This window comes from Salmo salar, chromosome 03, assembly GCF_965601325.2.
Source record: "Salmo salar chromosome 03, fSalSal1, whole genome shotgun sequence".
NCBI classification, from domain to species: Eukaryota; Metazoa; Chordata; class Actinopteri; order Salmoniformes; family Salmonidae; genus Salmo; species Salmo salar.
Window position 1 is genome coordinate 55,933,665 of NC_138293.1, and position 15,338 is coordinate 55,949,002.

At 41.4% G+C, this 15,338-nt stretch overlaps 2 protein-coding genes across 7 annotated transcripts in view; both read left to right on the forward strand.

Moving 5' to 3' along the window:
• Positions 1–4,876, forward strand: part of LOC106600922 (bromodomain-containing protein 4) — a 67,625-nt gene extending 62,749 nt beyond the window's left edge. For all 6 annotated transcript variants that reach the window (XM_082973603.1, XM_082973604.1, XM_082973601.1 and 3 more), the window contains 3 exons: positions 446–651; positions 894–1,161; positions 1,588–4,876. In XM_082973603.1, coding sequence (XP_082829729.1) covers positions 446–651; positions 894–1,161; positions 1,588–1,656 — 543 coding nt within the window. In that variant the 3' untranslated portion in view covers positions 1,657–4,876. The remainder of the gene's footprint in view (positions 1–445; positions 652–893; positions 1,162–1,587) is intronic.
• Positions 4,877–6,618: 1,742 nt separating this feature from the next.
• Positions 6,619–10,519, forward strand: unm_sa33314 (un-named sa33314). Its single transcript, XM_014192705.3, has 7 exons — positions 6,619–6,982; positions 7,647–7,732; positions 7,909–8,066; positions 8,437–8,565; positions 8,767–8,870; positions 9,193–9,341; positions 9,656–10,519. Exons 1-7 carry the CDS (start codon positions 6,737–6,739, stop codon positions 9,936–9,938), a joined length of 1,155 nt encoding a protein of 384 aa, XP_014048180.1. The 5' UTR covers positions 6,619–6,736; the 3' UTR covers positions 9,939–10,519.
• The last annotated feature ends 4,819 nt before the right edge of the window (positions 10,520–15,338 follow it).

The window sequence follows — 15,338 nt, forward strand, 5'->3', positions numbered from 1 at the left end:
GCCGTTGAACTGGGTATGGTAGTAGGTGCCAGGTGCACCAGTTTCTTTCAAGAACTGCACTGCTGCTGGGTGTGTTAAGAATGGTCCACCACCCAAAGGACATCCTCTCAACTTGTCACAACTGTGGGAAGTGGAGCGAACATGGGCCAGCATCCCCGTGGAAGGCTTTCGACACCCTGTGGACTCCATGCCCTGATGAATTGAGGCTGTTCTGAGGGCAAAATGGGGGGGTGCAACTCAATGTTCCTAATGTTTGGTATACTCTGTATATTATCTTTTATTATGAGAATACCATCATAGCCACTCGTTTCAATAGTTTGGGTATGTGATGAGTCAAATACTAACATATCTGCTCTCCCTCAATCCCCTCCCTCGCTGTCATCTGCCTGTCTCACTCTCTCTGTCTGTCGCCATCTGTCTATCTTTCCATCTATCCGTCGGTCAGGATGTGAAACTGAAGAACATGGGTTCGTGGGCCAGCCTGGCCCAGAAGTTCACGTCAGCGCCCTTGTCTGCAGTGAAGTCGTCTAGCGACAGCTTCGAGCAGTTCCGCCGGGCCGCCCGGGAGAAAGAGGAGAGGGAGAAGGCTCTTAAGGCCCAGGCAGAGCAGGCTGAGAGGGACAAACTGCGCCGGGAGCAGGAGAAACTACGGTGAGGATTACAGTTGGGTTGTCTTCAAAAACTCGGTGTTTCAACCCTGCATTCAATGTTTCTTTTGGTATTTCAACATCGATGTTTGACAATGCATTTTCTGTGTGTGTGAGCAAACCAAATTTGTCAAATGAAGTTTCACTTTGCTGTTCTGAGTCTTGCGGATCCGGGATTGTCGAGAGAAAGAACATTCCACGTTAGCTACCAAGCCTTTGTGACACTCACTCGTCTCTCTCTCTCAGGGGTCGTGACCGGGATGATGAGGATGTCCTGGAGCCTCAGCAGCAGTCGAGGAGGATTCATGAGGAGCCTCGAAGCAGACGTCTGGAGCAGCAGCAACACATCCAGGCCCCCCAGCCCCAGCAGCAACCCCAGGCACCAGCCCCCCAGGCCCAGCCCGCTGCCCTCCCCCAGCCCCCACAGGCCCCCACACCGCCCCAGCCCTCAGCCCAGGACCAGCAGAGGGAGCTAGCGCGACGCCGCGAGCAGGAGAGGAGGAGGAGAGAAGCGGTGAGACTAGTTTCCCACATAGTTGGTAGGGCTGGGAAGGACAAATAATGGATGCAGACACCTAGTGCAAAAATAATATTGCGAAATTGTCAAAACGATACGGTATATCGTCAAATCCCGATATGTAACTGAATTTTAAAAAAAATCCCCATCGCTAATAGTTGGGGGATTGGGTTATTTGTTTGTTACTGTAGGGTTATTGTCCTGTATGTTTCATAGTTGGCATGTCTCTTTTTGACTATTGCATGTCCTTAATTGTCCTGTCTCGTGTATTGCATTTTGTAAAACAATTTTACATATCCATGTCTTTGGGAATTGACAGAAGGGGAGAAGCACAAAAGCGGTGTCAGTGAGTTTATGATCAGTCCCTATGCCATGTTCAGTCTCTCAGCTCTTCTGACGCCTCAATCTCTCTCCCCTCTCCAGATGGCGGCGACCATCGACATGAATTTCCAAAGCGACCTGATGGCTATCTTTGAGGAGAACTTGTTCTGATGACGAGAGCACCCCCAGAAACTTAACACTGAAAAAAGAACACATCACAGAATAATGAATATGGAATTGAACATTTCTTATGAAATGGAATCTTCTGTATGACATCACAGGTGGGGGGGGTTTAATGAACCAAGATACAGGATGTGAATTAAACAATTCTCCCCCCCCCCTCCCCTCAAGAGCAGAGAGGGTGATCTTCAGCTAGACTGGCGAGCTACTCGGCTGTTAGCTGCTCTGCTATGCAGCCTCTGGAAGTAAGATGCCACATTGAAGGAGCGACATGAACAGGATATTTTCAACCACGTTTGGTGTCGTTTCTCTGGGGATTTGACCCTTGTTGTTGCCCCTGGCAACAAGACATGAGGGAAAGGACTCCGGGTGGTTATGTAATTTCACACCTGTTTGATACTTTCACACGGGACAGAGCGAAGGAGAACAATCTTGTAAATGGAAGTGAAAGACGATAACGGAAACACAGAGCAGCGGTGAAATGCTCTGAGAAACAAAGTACCTATGCGTATCTACGGACCGAGACTGGGGTGTTCATATAGACTGCCAGACAGACGTCTGTCTGATAAGAGGAGAGGCAGAATAAATATTTTTATGTGATCTGTTTTTTGTTTTGTTAGAGAGAACACATGTAAGGAAATGTTGGGGACAGGCGTGTGTGTATAAGGGGGGAGGGACTTCAAATTCTGACATGTGTTTTTTCCAGGAGAGGAGGTACAGTACAGCTTTGCCTTCTGCCTCACTCTTGTCCATTGTCCACACACACACAGACCGTACATTAGATAGGCCTCTCTCTCCCTCGCCTGGGCCTATGAACAAATCAGTAACAACAAAGTATGGAACAGTCTGCCGGCAGTGGGAGGAGGGAGAAAGCAGAATTAAGTGCAGATGACTTTTTTCATTATGTAGGATCTACTGTAAAGAGGTATTTTCTTATTCTATGATTACTGTTTATTTGTTTGGTTTTTTTGTATATATTTTTGTCCCTCCCTCACCAACACACTTGCCCCACTGTCTATGCCAAACAACCATTACCTTTTCAATGCTGAACTCCTCCCACTTCTCCTTTAAAAAAAAAAATGCTTCTTTGTTCATATAACGTGTTTTTTTTTCTTAATATATAAATAGATTTTTTTCCCCCGTGTCCTCGTCACCCCTCTTCAAACAAAGCGTTTAGGTAGTTTTTTTAAAGAGGATAAAACCTAATATATGCATTATTCCAACAAGTGTTAATTAATTAAAGAACCATTTGAAGTTTTCATATTTCATGTTTTCTTCCTCATCTGAAGCTGGAGCGAAACAGTCTGATCACTACTAGAGGCAGAGGCTCAGTCCCAAATGGCACCTGGTTTCCTACTTGGTGCACTAGTTTAGCAGTGCACTATAAAGGGGACAGGGTGCCATTTTGGATGAAGCCAGAGTCCAGCTGTTTCTAGTGCTATGTCTTGGTTGGGTTGAATCTGAGTTCACCATCACTGTAACCACCGTATTGTGTATTATTACGTTAGGAGACAGCTAGGAAAGTGGTCATTAATGGCATTTTCCTCTTTGCAGCTGATTCATATTAACTATTGAACCAGAGGATCAGTAACTATTACTGAACTGTTTGATTTGTAAACTGTGTTGATTCCTCCCTGTTCCTTGCTTGTATATTGGCCTGGAATTTGCCTAGTTAAAATTTTAAATAATGTTACATTATACACACTAGCATATGACTTAGAATGAAGCAATGTATTGGACATGCAAAATAAGTGGTGTGCTGGTATGGTTGTTGGAACATATCCAAAGGGTTCTAATCTGGTAGTGAGCCCGCCACTCTACTTTATATGTCATTTGGGGACAAGGAATGCGGTGAGAGGCAAACCTCAAAACATAATTAGTTCTAACTGCAACTTTATTGGGCTCTTTATAAGAACAGATGAGACACTTCTTACAGATTTTAGTTCCAGGATGCATCCAAAATGTTCCTTATATAGTGCATTGCTTTTGACCAGGGCACATGGGGTCCTGTAGTGTACTATATAGGAAATAGGGTGCCATTTGGGATGAACTTCCACCCTCCAGACTTTAGTAATGCTAAGAGCAGAGACCAAAAAAGAGCTCCACCTCCTGGCTAGTCTGTGCATGAGTCTTGTTGTTATTATTATGACTACAATTAATCAGAGGGAAACTTTTAGCCGTACAAAAATACGAGAAATAAATATGACAAAAAAAATGTTCTAGAAAACCCTACAAAAACAGCTCTGATTTCTATCATTTTTTCTTGTTCGATTCTAGTGGATACATGTAAGTTATAATTCTGTTGTTGGAGTTGGCGAGGGGGTCACAGGTCGAGGGTCACGACGGGTTGACCTCTGACCCTGTCCTCTGCGTTTTCTCTTATGGTGTTTTTCTCCAGTGCCTGTATTGTTCTATGATTCTAGTTGGCATATATTACATTTGGGGTGGATACAGTATGTACGGGTGGGAAGGGAGGGAGATTTAGGATAAGCTTGTGTAAAAAGTCAAAGGAAAAGTCAGCATTTTATATTTTACCCATTTAACGATATTCAGGTTTAAATCTAGTTTTAGCTGGACTTCTGTGGTATGAGTGTACACTTGACTCGACTACTTTCTCATTTTCATTCAATCAGTACATTTTTAAGTAGACCTGTTTCTGCCGCGCCACTTTAGCATTTGTGTGTCAGAACGTTTGTGTGGATGACTGTGTATGTATGATTTTAGTATGTGGCGCAGGGACGCATGTGCCCCATTATAGAAAAGCATTTGAAATGGGGATGAAGATGAATATACAAAATGCTACAAGAGAACGAGTTTCTTTGCTAAAGCCAGTCATCATTTTGATGGAGTCCACCATATATGAATAGCCTATATATAATTTTGTTTTGTTAGACAAGTTATGAAAAGGTCAAATACTTTTTCATTCCTTCAAGCCTTTTATTAATACCCTATTTTTATCCCCATGGTAACTGATGGACATGATGTGCCATAAATATGGATTCTTCTTCAGAATGTGCTCAGCAGAGTTTGCTTTATTCAGGTATTTTATTTTGTGTTACATTTTTGGTCTTTTGTTTTTTGGGGGGTTTTGTGTAACATTTTCCTCGGTTATTGTTTGGTATGTGAGTGGTCTGTCGAGGTCAATGATTAAATCTGTTATGATCATGGAGTAAACTCATCTCTTTTATAGAAAATAAAAAAATAAACAAAATGCTGGTATTTTTTCTTCATTGCATTGGATTATGGCAATAAGGGCCCTGGACTGGTTTCCTTAGTGAAGTCCTACATTTGGTTCTGTGATGTCGGGGATGGACTATTTATCGACTAGAGTACAATGTACTACAGTACTGGTGCAATCTATCTGTAAAACTAGCCCATACTTTCTTAGGGATATTAACTTTTGAGGGAGAGAGAAAGTGAAGCTTCCTCATTTGTAGCATATACAGTGCCTTCAGAAAGTATTCATACCAGGACAAAAATGTAATTGCTTTGCCTCTTTTTTTTGCAGTATTACTATAGTGCCTTGTTGCAAACAGGATGCATGCTCTGGAATATTTTTATTCTGTACAGGCTTCCTCACTGTCATTTTAGGTTAGTATTGTAACTACAATGTTGATCCATCCTCAGTTTTCTATCACAGCCATTAAAAGTCACCATTGGCCTCATGGTGAAATTTCTGAGTGGTTTCCTTCCTCTTCGGCAACTGAGTTAGGAAGGACGCCTGTATCTTTGTATTGACTGGGTGTAGTGATACCCGTGTGAAGTGTATTAACTTCACCATGCTCAAAGGGATATTCAATGTCTGCTTTTTTTCACCCATCTACCAATAGGGGCGGCAGGTAGCCTAGTGCGTTGGACTAGTAACCGAAAGGTTGCAAGATCGAATCCCCGAGCTGACAAGGTAAAAATCTGTCGTTCTGCCCCTGAACAAGGCAGTTCCTAGACCGTCATTGAAAATAAGAATTTGTTCTTAACTGACTTGCCTAGTTAAATAATGGTAAAATAAAATAGGTGGCCTTAGAGAGGCTTTGGAATCCCTCCCTGGACTTTGTGGTTGAATCTGTTTTCAAATTCAATGCTCAACTGATGGGACCTCACAGATAATTGTATGTGTGGTGTACAGAGATGAGGTAGTCATAAAAAAATTGTTAATCACTATTGCACACAGTGAGTCCATGCAACTTATGTGACTGGTTAAGCAAATTTTTACTCCTGAACTTATTTAGGCTTGCTATCAGAAAGGGGATGAATACTTATTTACTGAAGACATTTCAACTTTTAATTTCAAAACATTTCTAAAAACACTTTTCAATTTTGACATTATAGGTATTTTGTGTGTGTGACCCCGTTAAAATTCAGCCTGTGACACAACAAATGTGGAAAAAGTCAAGGGGTGTGAATAATTTCTAGAGGTACTGAAATCGTTTTTATTGAGTATATTACATAAAGTTGACATTGACTTTGAAGTCGAAAGTGTTGGAATACGACTGAAATCAATCAGTTACAGACATACATGGTGGCGTTACAGGAAGATCGTAACGCTGTGATCCAAGAGGTTGTGAGTTTTACTCCCAGGTTGAGGACATGTTGAATAATAAATAATGTGTAAATAAACATACACAATGTAATCATGTATGTCAAATAGCCTATGTACGTGGAAAACACTGGCTATTTCGTGACGTTCTGTGGACAATCTAATGACTTTGCAAGGCATCGTGAACATTTTAATCCATGTGAAACTTCATGTGAAGTGTCCCAAAACCACATGATTTCACATGTGAAAGGTTGCGATCACTCGTGAAAATCCACATGTGAAACTTCCTGAGAAATATCACGAAGTATTCCAAAAACATGGGGACATTGCACATGTGAAATCATGTGATTTTTACACCTGTGAAATAATGTTTTTTTCCCCCTACGGGTACTGAAATGAGGCGGGAAAGGTACGCTCTTTCCAATAAGTCAAATTGAAGAAGCGGACGCGCCACTGGGGATTTCCCAACAGACACACAGCAGACGCACTCACAGCCTGTTAAACTTGCGGTCCAAAACTAGAATAAGGAGGCAAGCAATGAGCAATTCCGTGATCGTGGACCTTCTCCTGATTCCGACCAGATTGTGTCTGTGGTTTCAGTCTGTGCTGTACTGGTTTCTTGTATATGGCACGGCTGGAATCACAGCCGGACTGGTTCTTACCCGGATCGCATGGCGTGCACTGAAAGACCCCTACGGGACCTTCCAATGGACAGTCCGCAAGAAGCAGCCCGCCTGTCTGCGTGATCCCACTCTGGGCAAACACGGCTACTTGTGGGGCAGGGTAAGAATAGATAGGACTGAGAGAGAAAAACACCGCTATTGTCGGGAAAACATTTGCTACTTTTATATTTTATTGCAGTCAGCAATTGGTGAGTACTTAATGATTTCCATAAAACATATGAAAATCAAATATGTTTGGGTGGGATAGCGGGGTAAATAAAATATCAATGGGTCTTTCAAGTGAAATACAACATTAGGCTATCTGTTTATCTGTCTTGACAATTGCTCAGTTGACTAATGTGTGCAAGAGTTGAGGGGTTGTACCTAATTTTAGTTTGATCACCCACTCCACCTCCCTGTCTGCATCCCAAATGTAACTCAACACGCGACTTTTGACCAGGACCCATTGCACAACTCTTGACCAGAGCTCTATGAGCCCTGGTGAAAAGTAGTACACTAACTAGGGAATGGAGTGCCATTTGGGATACACACCGGTTTCAACCTTATCTATCTCCACTCTACTCTAATATTAGAAGCTGGAGGACCGACAACTATGTAAAAAGAACAGGGTAGTTCTGCCAAACACTTTCAAATTCCCAGATTGATGGAAAGCACAGCAGCTGTTATCGCTCTCCCTCTCTCTCTGCCGTCTTCCTCTCTTTCCATCTCCTCCTCTCACCTCTATCTATCCCCCCCATCTCCCTCTTCTCCCTTTTTTATCACAGAGCTCTGGTTTGAGGTTCCATTATGTAACCAAGGGAGACAGCAGGAAGCCTCTAATGCTCTTCCTTCATGGATTCCCAGAGAATTGGTAACATACACACACCCACTCCTTTTTTATTACATTATAAAGCATTATCACATCTCCTGACACACTGTACATGCCAGTGACAAGTTTTACAACGCATTATAACTATATCATAATACAATTATACCTGCCAGCTTTAAGCAAAGTAATAATCCTCTCTCCCGTTATCTCTATCTCAGGTACTCGTGGCGCTACCAGCTGTGTGGGTTTAGTGGGCAGTACCACACGGTGGCAATGGACCTGCGTGGCTGTGGCGACTCTGACGCACCCTCCCAGCTAGAGGACTACTCTCTGGAGAAACTCTGTTACGATATCAGGGACGCCATTGATGAATTAGGTACACTACACGTGTTAGCCTCGGTATACCATATGGGCTATTTAACTGCTGGCCCTCGAGGGCTGAAGTTCTGCTGGTCTATCCTTCTAATCAGGGAACTGGGACAGGGACACCAGATGTGTGTGGTCTGTCCGTACAAGGAATGAACTATCAACTAAAAAAGAAAACCAGCAGTATTTGAGGGCTGAAGGCCATTAGTTGAATTTCCCTGATATACAGCAGGCTATGTATGCAGACTTCACTGTCTACGACAGAGGGAGAAATTAGTAGTAAATATCCTACATTACTAGAAGAAATGGTGCTGTAGAACCAAAAGGAGTTCAATGGGCCTCAAAGGTTCAACGGTTTATTGTTTCTTCTGGGATTTCAGGCCACACCAGTTGTGTGTTGGTGGGCCATGACTGGGGCGGTATGCTGGCCTGGCACTTCACGCTGGAGAGGCCTGATATGGTGCAGCGACTGGTCATCATGAACGCACCGCACCCTGCCTCCTGGCTAGGTAATGATGAGTGTGTACCTGCATGTGTGTGTTCTATTACTTTCCCTTATGGGTACTGAACCGTACCATATCTATAGACTTGCTTTAAAATAGGTTCCGTTCGATGCTCGATCAGTATAGTTTGTTTTTCCAGAGAATAGAAGTATATTGGAAATGTCCTAACTGGCTATGTATAATGTGATCTCTCTTTTCTCCACCTAGATGCAGTGTTGAGGAGACCCTCTGAGCTCCTGCGCTGTGGTCATGCCTGCTTCTTCCAGCTCCCTGCACTCCCAGAGTTCACTCTATCACTGGAGGACTTCAAGGTAGTGTCTAAGAAACTCACACCAGCATAGAGGCACTTTCTCTTCTATGACTCGTATAGTTACATTCATACACACTATCGAGCTTTCATGGTGCAATGGAATAGTCCCAAAAGTACAAAACCCGCAAATCTGCCCCTCCAGGCATGTACGTTCAAAGTATTTGAAAGAAAACGAATACTATTTGAACCCAGGTCCTGTCCTCCCATAGAATTGCATGTAAAACTAATTTATACGGTCTGCTTGAGTCCTCCACCCTGTTTTGTTTCATGATTACAGGTCATAGTACCATGGTTCTCATCCTCTCCTGTGTTTTTGTGTCCAGTTGGTGCGTAGTCTGCTGTGTGGGGGTCGTGGTGGCATCAGGAACCGTGCCCGCAGGCTGACTGAAGCTCAGCTCGAGGGGTATCTCTACCGCCTGTCCCAACCTGGCGGGCTGACCGCACCCCTCAACTACTATCGCTCACTACTCAGGTCAGAAATATATAGCTAACCGCCTCAATATCCTTTATGATAACATGTGGACTGTCAAATAAGAATAAGTTTGATTTGCAGTTTTGTGTGTAGAATTCAACTTTTCCCACCAACATACAGTATCTGACACTGAATCACCACCTTGGTGATTTTGTTCCTGCAATCACCACAAAAAATACAAATATACAAAAGATGGACATGGAAATATAGAAAGAAAACAGCATACCAGTACTTTGTTTGTTTGGACCAGGAAAAAATACGTAAAACCAATATGTTTTATAGAACTTTTTATTGTATATTTAATATGATTCCAGTAACGCCCTTTACAAGCACCAGGAGGTGGAGGTGCCATGCCTGCTGATCTGGGGCGAGGCTGACAGCATCCTGGTAGAGGGGATGTCTGGGGGCACCAGGCCCTACGCCCGGGGGTCCGTCACCTTGCACACCATCCCTGGGTGCAGCCACTGGGTACAGCAGGACCAGCCGGAGAAGGTCAACCAGCTGCTGTGGGAGTTCCTTCTGGATAGGGAGAAGGACGTGGAGCGCTGCTCCGCACGGAGAGGTGCAGGCTGGGCCATAAAGTGGACCAGAGAGTAAATGGATGGTGGTCCTGAACTGCTGAGAATCAGGGTCGGGCCAATTCAGAAAGTAAACCAAATTCAAATTTCACATTTTCCTCATTGCAAAGCATTGAAGAGAATTTGAATATTTGTGTATTCCTGAAATGACTGGAAATTGAAATATAATTGACCTCAATCCTGCTGGGAATCACCACTATAACCGTTTCGCACTACTGAGCCGAGCAAAGCTGGCCTGGTTACGCAATCACCATTGTTGCTGGAACCGTGCTAGAAAAGACAATATCTAAGCCAGCACAGTATGGTTTAAAAAGGTATTGCGGTTTTGTCTTTTTTTTTTTGTCCACAATTGTAATGTGTTGTATATTAGGCCTCTCTACTATTCTCACTGACTTCAGCCAGTTCATATTGATACAGTGGCCCTGTCTCAACCTATTGCCATCATAACTGTATCATGTTACCATAACGATGCGGCCGTGTTACCAAAGCAAACCCAGTCACTGCCTGGACATTAAGACCACTGGCCACAGACACAATGTCCCGTACTGTATCAACTGTCTACATTTCCAAACCAATGGAAATAAATGAGATTCAATCATATCGATCGGTTTCCAATTCTGTTGATTACTTTGGTCTGCCATGTATTTTATCTGGTTTGATTCAGTCCATGGTGTTGTGGATGATTGGTGTAAAAGCATCTTTGATGGATTGTATGCATCTTTGCGGTCTGTAATCCACCTATGCGTGACCTACCTTACCCACCTCTCCCTATACTCTACCTGTAACATACCTATGTTTAAAACATTCACACTTAAATCATATCAGCCATCTTCTTCCTCTGATTGGTAAACATTGGACATATAGAGGAAAACACACACCTATAGGCAACCAACAATGGCCAACTGTGGGGAGTGTTGCATTTTAAAGGCTAGTTGTGATGAGTCATCTGTTATTGGGTCACTAATCTGGATGGGAGGTCACATGGGGGTATCCAGGAACGGACTGGGACCAGAAATTGGCCCAGGTGTTTACATACCGGCACATCCGTGGCCCCCGCTATTAACCAACTAAAGAGAATTTTGGGGGAAAAAACTACAATTTAGACAGGCCCACTGGCTAAAGACTGACCAGCCCGATACCCCGGCTATCTGGCTGTTCTTACACAATGTGGAACCCCAAACCACATATAGAATATTAAAATCAAGTGCAATCCAAACCTTGATGTTCCATCCATTCTCAAGTTGATCATTTTAAACCGTAGGAAATGAGACACAATTCAACACTTTAATGGAGAATGTAGTGGGTACGAGGATTAAAACAGTTTAAAAAATATGATGCATCTGTAAGAAATGAATGATTAAACAGATGAATGCATCAATATATACATTTTATAATAACAAATTCAGAATGTTATATTATTTAGAAATAGTAAATATGGCATAATCATCATTTACTGTCAATCACAAAGAAATAGCGTTCATTGAATTGGACGTCCCCACCTGCGATTCATCCAACAGGGACGAGGAGGGTGTGGCTCGTGCCTATATACAACAACCATTAAACTAAGTAGACACGGGTGAAAACCACTGAGGTATAATACAAAGATGATGGATATACTGACAAGATTGCATGTTTCTCCGCCCTAAACAATGGAAGTCGTTGACAGGAAAGCGGGACGGCGGATTATCTTACTTCCTCTTATCCTTTATTTGGATTGGTGGATACATCTCATTATTGTAATTCTTTTTTGAATATTCGATGAGGGTTGTTGACGTGACTGCATGTATTCAATGGAGAGCGATACTTTGCTGACTAGCCTCATAACATGAACATGCATAGCCATATCGACACAACTCCGATATAAAGTGTTTTTTCTAAAAGTTCCGGGATATCACGTGTCCTACTTATATCAGTACACGAGTAACAACTTAAGCATTACGAAACTTCTATTCGATCAAATAAACCTCACGTTGAAAATAAACTATTCCTTTTTTTGTTGACTAAGTTCGTCACTCATTGACCTCCATACAAAAACTCCTCGCTTGGTGGGCAACAAAAACAAAAACGCCACCTGCTGGAGAGTGGTATTTCACTTGCTTTGGCAATGGAAACAAATGTTTCCCATGCCAATACAGCCCTTACATTGAAAGTGAATAGAATTTTCCATGGAGTTCGCCTCTCTTTCTCTCTTGGTATAATAAGAACAGGAGACTGCGTTCAAGATGTCCGACCGTTGTTTAAGGACTGCGGTCCAAACACTTAAAAGACATACCTATCCCCTCAGCCCTCAAATTAAGTGGACACTTCTGATGACGTCTGACGAGTATACACTTGAGGGGCGAGGGAGGGAGGAAGGAATGCTTTCTGGAAGATGCTCGTCAGATTCCCATATCGATCAATGTGACACAATCCTTTTCCAAAGCATCTGGTCTATATATTAACATTAATACATGTGAACTCATGGCTGTCAAAGATTGTGTGACACTTTCATATTATGGTATTCCAGTGAAATAAGAACTTAAATATTTAGGCATCGTCACTCAATGCCTAGGTTTACCTCCACTGTACCTGCACCCTACCATAAGTTATGCCTTGAATCTATTCTACCACGCCCAGAAATCTGCTCCTTTTATTCTCTGTCCCCAATGCACTAGACAGCCAGTTTTGATAGCCTTTAGCCGTACCATCATCCTACTCCTCCTCTGTTCCTCGGGTGATGTAGAGGTTAGCCCAGGCCCTGTGTGCCCCCAGGGGCTCTCATTTTTTGACTTCTGTAACCATAAAAGCCTTGGTTTCATGCACGTTAACATCAGAAGCCTCCTCCCTAATTTTGTTTTATTCACTGCTTTAGCACTCCGCCATCCCTGATGTCCTAGCCGTGTCTGAATCCTGGCTTAGGAAGGCCACCAAAAATTCTGAGATTTCCATCCCCAACTACAACATTTTACATCAAGAAAGAACTGCCAAAGGGGGAGGAGTTAGCCTGCAAAGATCTGTCATACTTTCCAGGTCTATGCCCAAACAGTTCGAGCTTCTAATTTTTAAAATGAATCTCTCCAGAAATAACTCTATCCCTGTTGCTGCCTGTTATAGACCCCCCTCAGCTCCCAGCTGTGCCCTGGACACCATACATAGCCCATCCAACTACCATATTGTTGTTTACTTTTTTTGCACACCAGTATTTCTACCTGCACATCTATCACTCCAGTGTTAATTTGCTAAATTATTATTACTTTGCTACTATGGCCTATTTATTGCCTTACCTCCTTACTCCATTTGCACACACTGTATATAGATTTTCTATTGTTATTGACTGTACTTTTGTTTATCCCATGTGTAACTCTGTGTTGTTTTTTTGTCGCACTGCTTTGCTTTCTTGGCCAGGTCGCAGTAGTAAATGAGAACTTGTTCTCAACTGGCCTAACTGGTTAAATAAAGGTGAATTTTTTTTTTTTTTTTTTTTTTTTTTAATTAACATTACTAAGGATCAGAAGTCTAGAGGCTTACTAAATTTTAACCCTCTTATTAAAAAAGACCAGAAGAAGCTAAATCAATGGCTACAGAGGGACTTATCTTTAAAAGGAAGAGTCCTAATAACCAAGGCTGAAGGTATCTCTAGGCTAACATATGGTGCTTTATCTTTATATCTTGACGGTAAAATAAGCAAAGAGAGAGACCAGATGCTTTTCAACTTTCTGTGGAGAAACCGTACCCGTTCCGTTAGGAAAACTGTTGTAAAGAACACTGCAATGAACGCTGAATTTTCGACTTTACTACCTCAATACTTTTAAGATGAATTGAATAAAACAATTCCTAAGAAGACCCACTTCTGTGAAATGTTATTCCTCATGTCTTCTCTACTTTTGGTGGCCTTGACATCATGTTGGTTTGCAATTATAATATTGACCAAGTTCCAGTGAAACTCTCTGCTTTTCATCAGCAGGTTTTCTTGTCATGATTCTTAATTTATAAGCATAATTTTTCTCCACACATATATATGGAATAATCGGGATATATTGTATAAAATACTTATTTGTTTTTAGAATATTGGTTCTGAAATAATATCCTATTGGTGAGTCAACTTGTAAATGCAGAGTTTTTTAAAACTTAGTTATAAGGAATTCTTATCACTTTACAAGGTCCATGTAACACCTAAAGATTTTGCAATTGTTTTAGATGCCATTCCCTCAGGTGTTGCTTTATTATTCAGGAACGTGTCAAGACCTGACCCTCAGAGCCTACCTTCTATTGACCCTGTTGACTCATCAGTAGGAAAGATCTGTTTCTCTTTTGGTCCAATCAACAACAGAGCGATACGAACCTTGTTTCAGCAGGATGTTGTTTCAGCAGGATGTTGTATTGGAATGGATTTATTGATAATATCTGTTGAAAAAAGTTTGGATGTTGCCACACACATACCTACTTGGTAACAAAATTAAGGGAGTTTCCTTTAAAATTATTCATAAATATGATCCTGCCAACAACTACATGAAGAAGTTTAAGAAAAACAAAATCAAATTGTACCAGAAATGGTGTTGCATCCTTTTTGGCATTGTATTCATGTAAGGAATCTGTGGTAAGACATCAATAGATTTATAATTGAACACATTTATGAAGATTTTACACTGTTGTGGAGAGATGTACTGCTTGGATTCTTTACCTACGATTGACATAAAATTGTTTCAACTTATTTCTATCATTTCATTATTCTTTTGGCCAAATTCCATATTCACAAATGCAAATTTACAAACAAAACACCATATTTCCTTACCTTACAAAAATAAATTGAACTATATTTTAAGATAAAAAAACAAAAAAGCTGTTACACTTAGAATTCTATGTATGTCCCTTAAGGTCCTGACATTGTACCCACTAGCACAATTGTCCTTTGTATATTATTTATATATACACTTGTGTTCCCCCATGTACTTTCTGTATTGATATGTTGTTAATAAAAAAATATATATAGCATTTTAAAAAAGGAGGAAGGATTGTTTAAAAAAAGATATATATTTTTTTATTATTAACAAATCAATACAGGAACTACATGAGGGAACACAAGTATATATGGATAATATACAATGGACAATTGAGTTAGGGGGTACAATATCACATTACATAAGGACCTTAAGGGACATGCATACACTTATAATTCTAACAGCTTTTTTGTTAGTAGAGTATTTAATTGTCTTAAAATACAGTTCAATTTATTTTTGTAGGGTAAGAAAATTTGTTTTTTTGTTTGTAAATTTACATTTGTGAATATGAAATTTGGCCAAAAGAATCATGAAATTAATTACATAAAAATGTTTCAGCTTATTCGTATCGTAGGTACGTAGGTACTATTGTAAAGTGGTTGTTCCCTATTGTAAAGTGGTTGTTCCACTGGATATTATAGGTGAATGCACCAATTTGTAAG

Bases quoted from the DNA above. Each gene is read 5' to 3' on its own strand.
- unm_sa33314 (XM_014192705.3), top strand. From the start codon at position 6,737: ATGAGCAATTCCGTGATCGTGGACCTTCTCCTGATTCCGACCAGATTG. The intron at 6,983-7,646 runs GTAAGAATAGAT...TTTTTATCACAG, and splicing joins ACGGCTACTTGTGGGGCAGG to AGCTCTGGTTTGAGGTTCCA. The intron at 8,871-9,192 runs GTAGTGTCTAAG...TTTTGTGTCCAG, and splicing joins TATCACTGGAGGACTTCAAG to TTGGTGCGTAGTCTGCTGTG.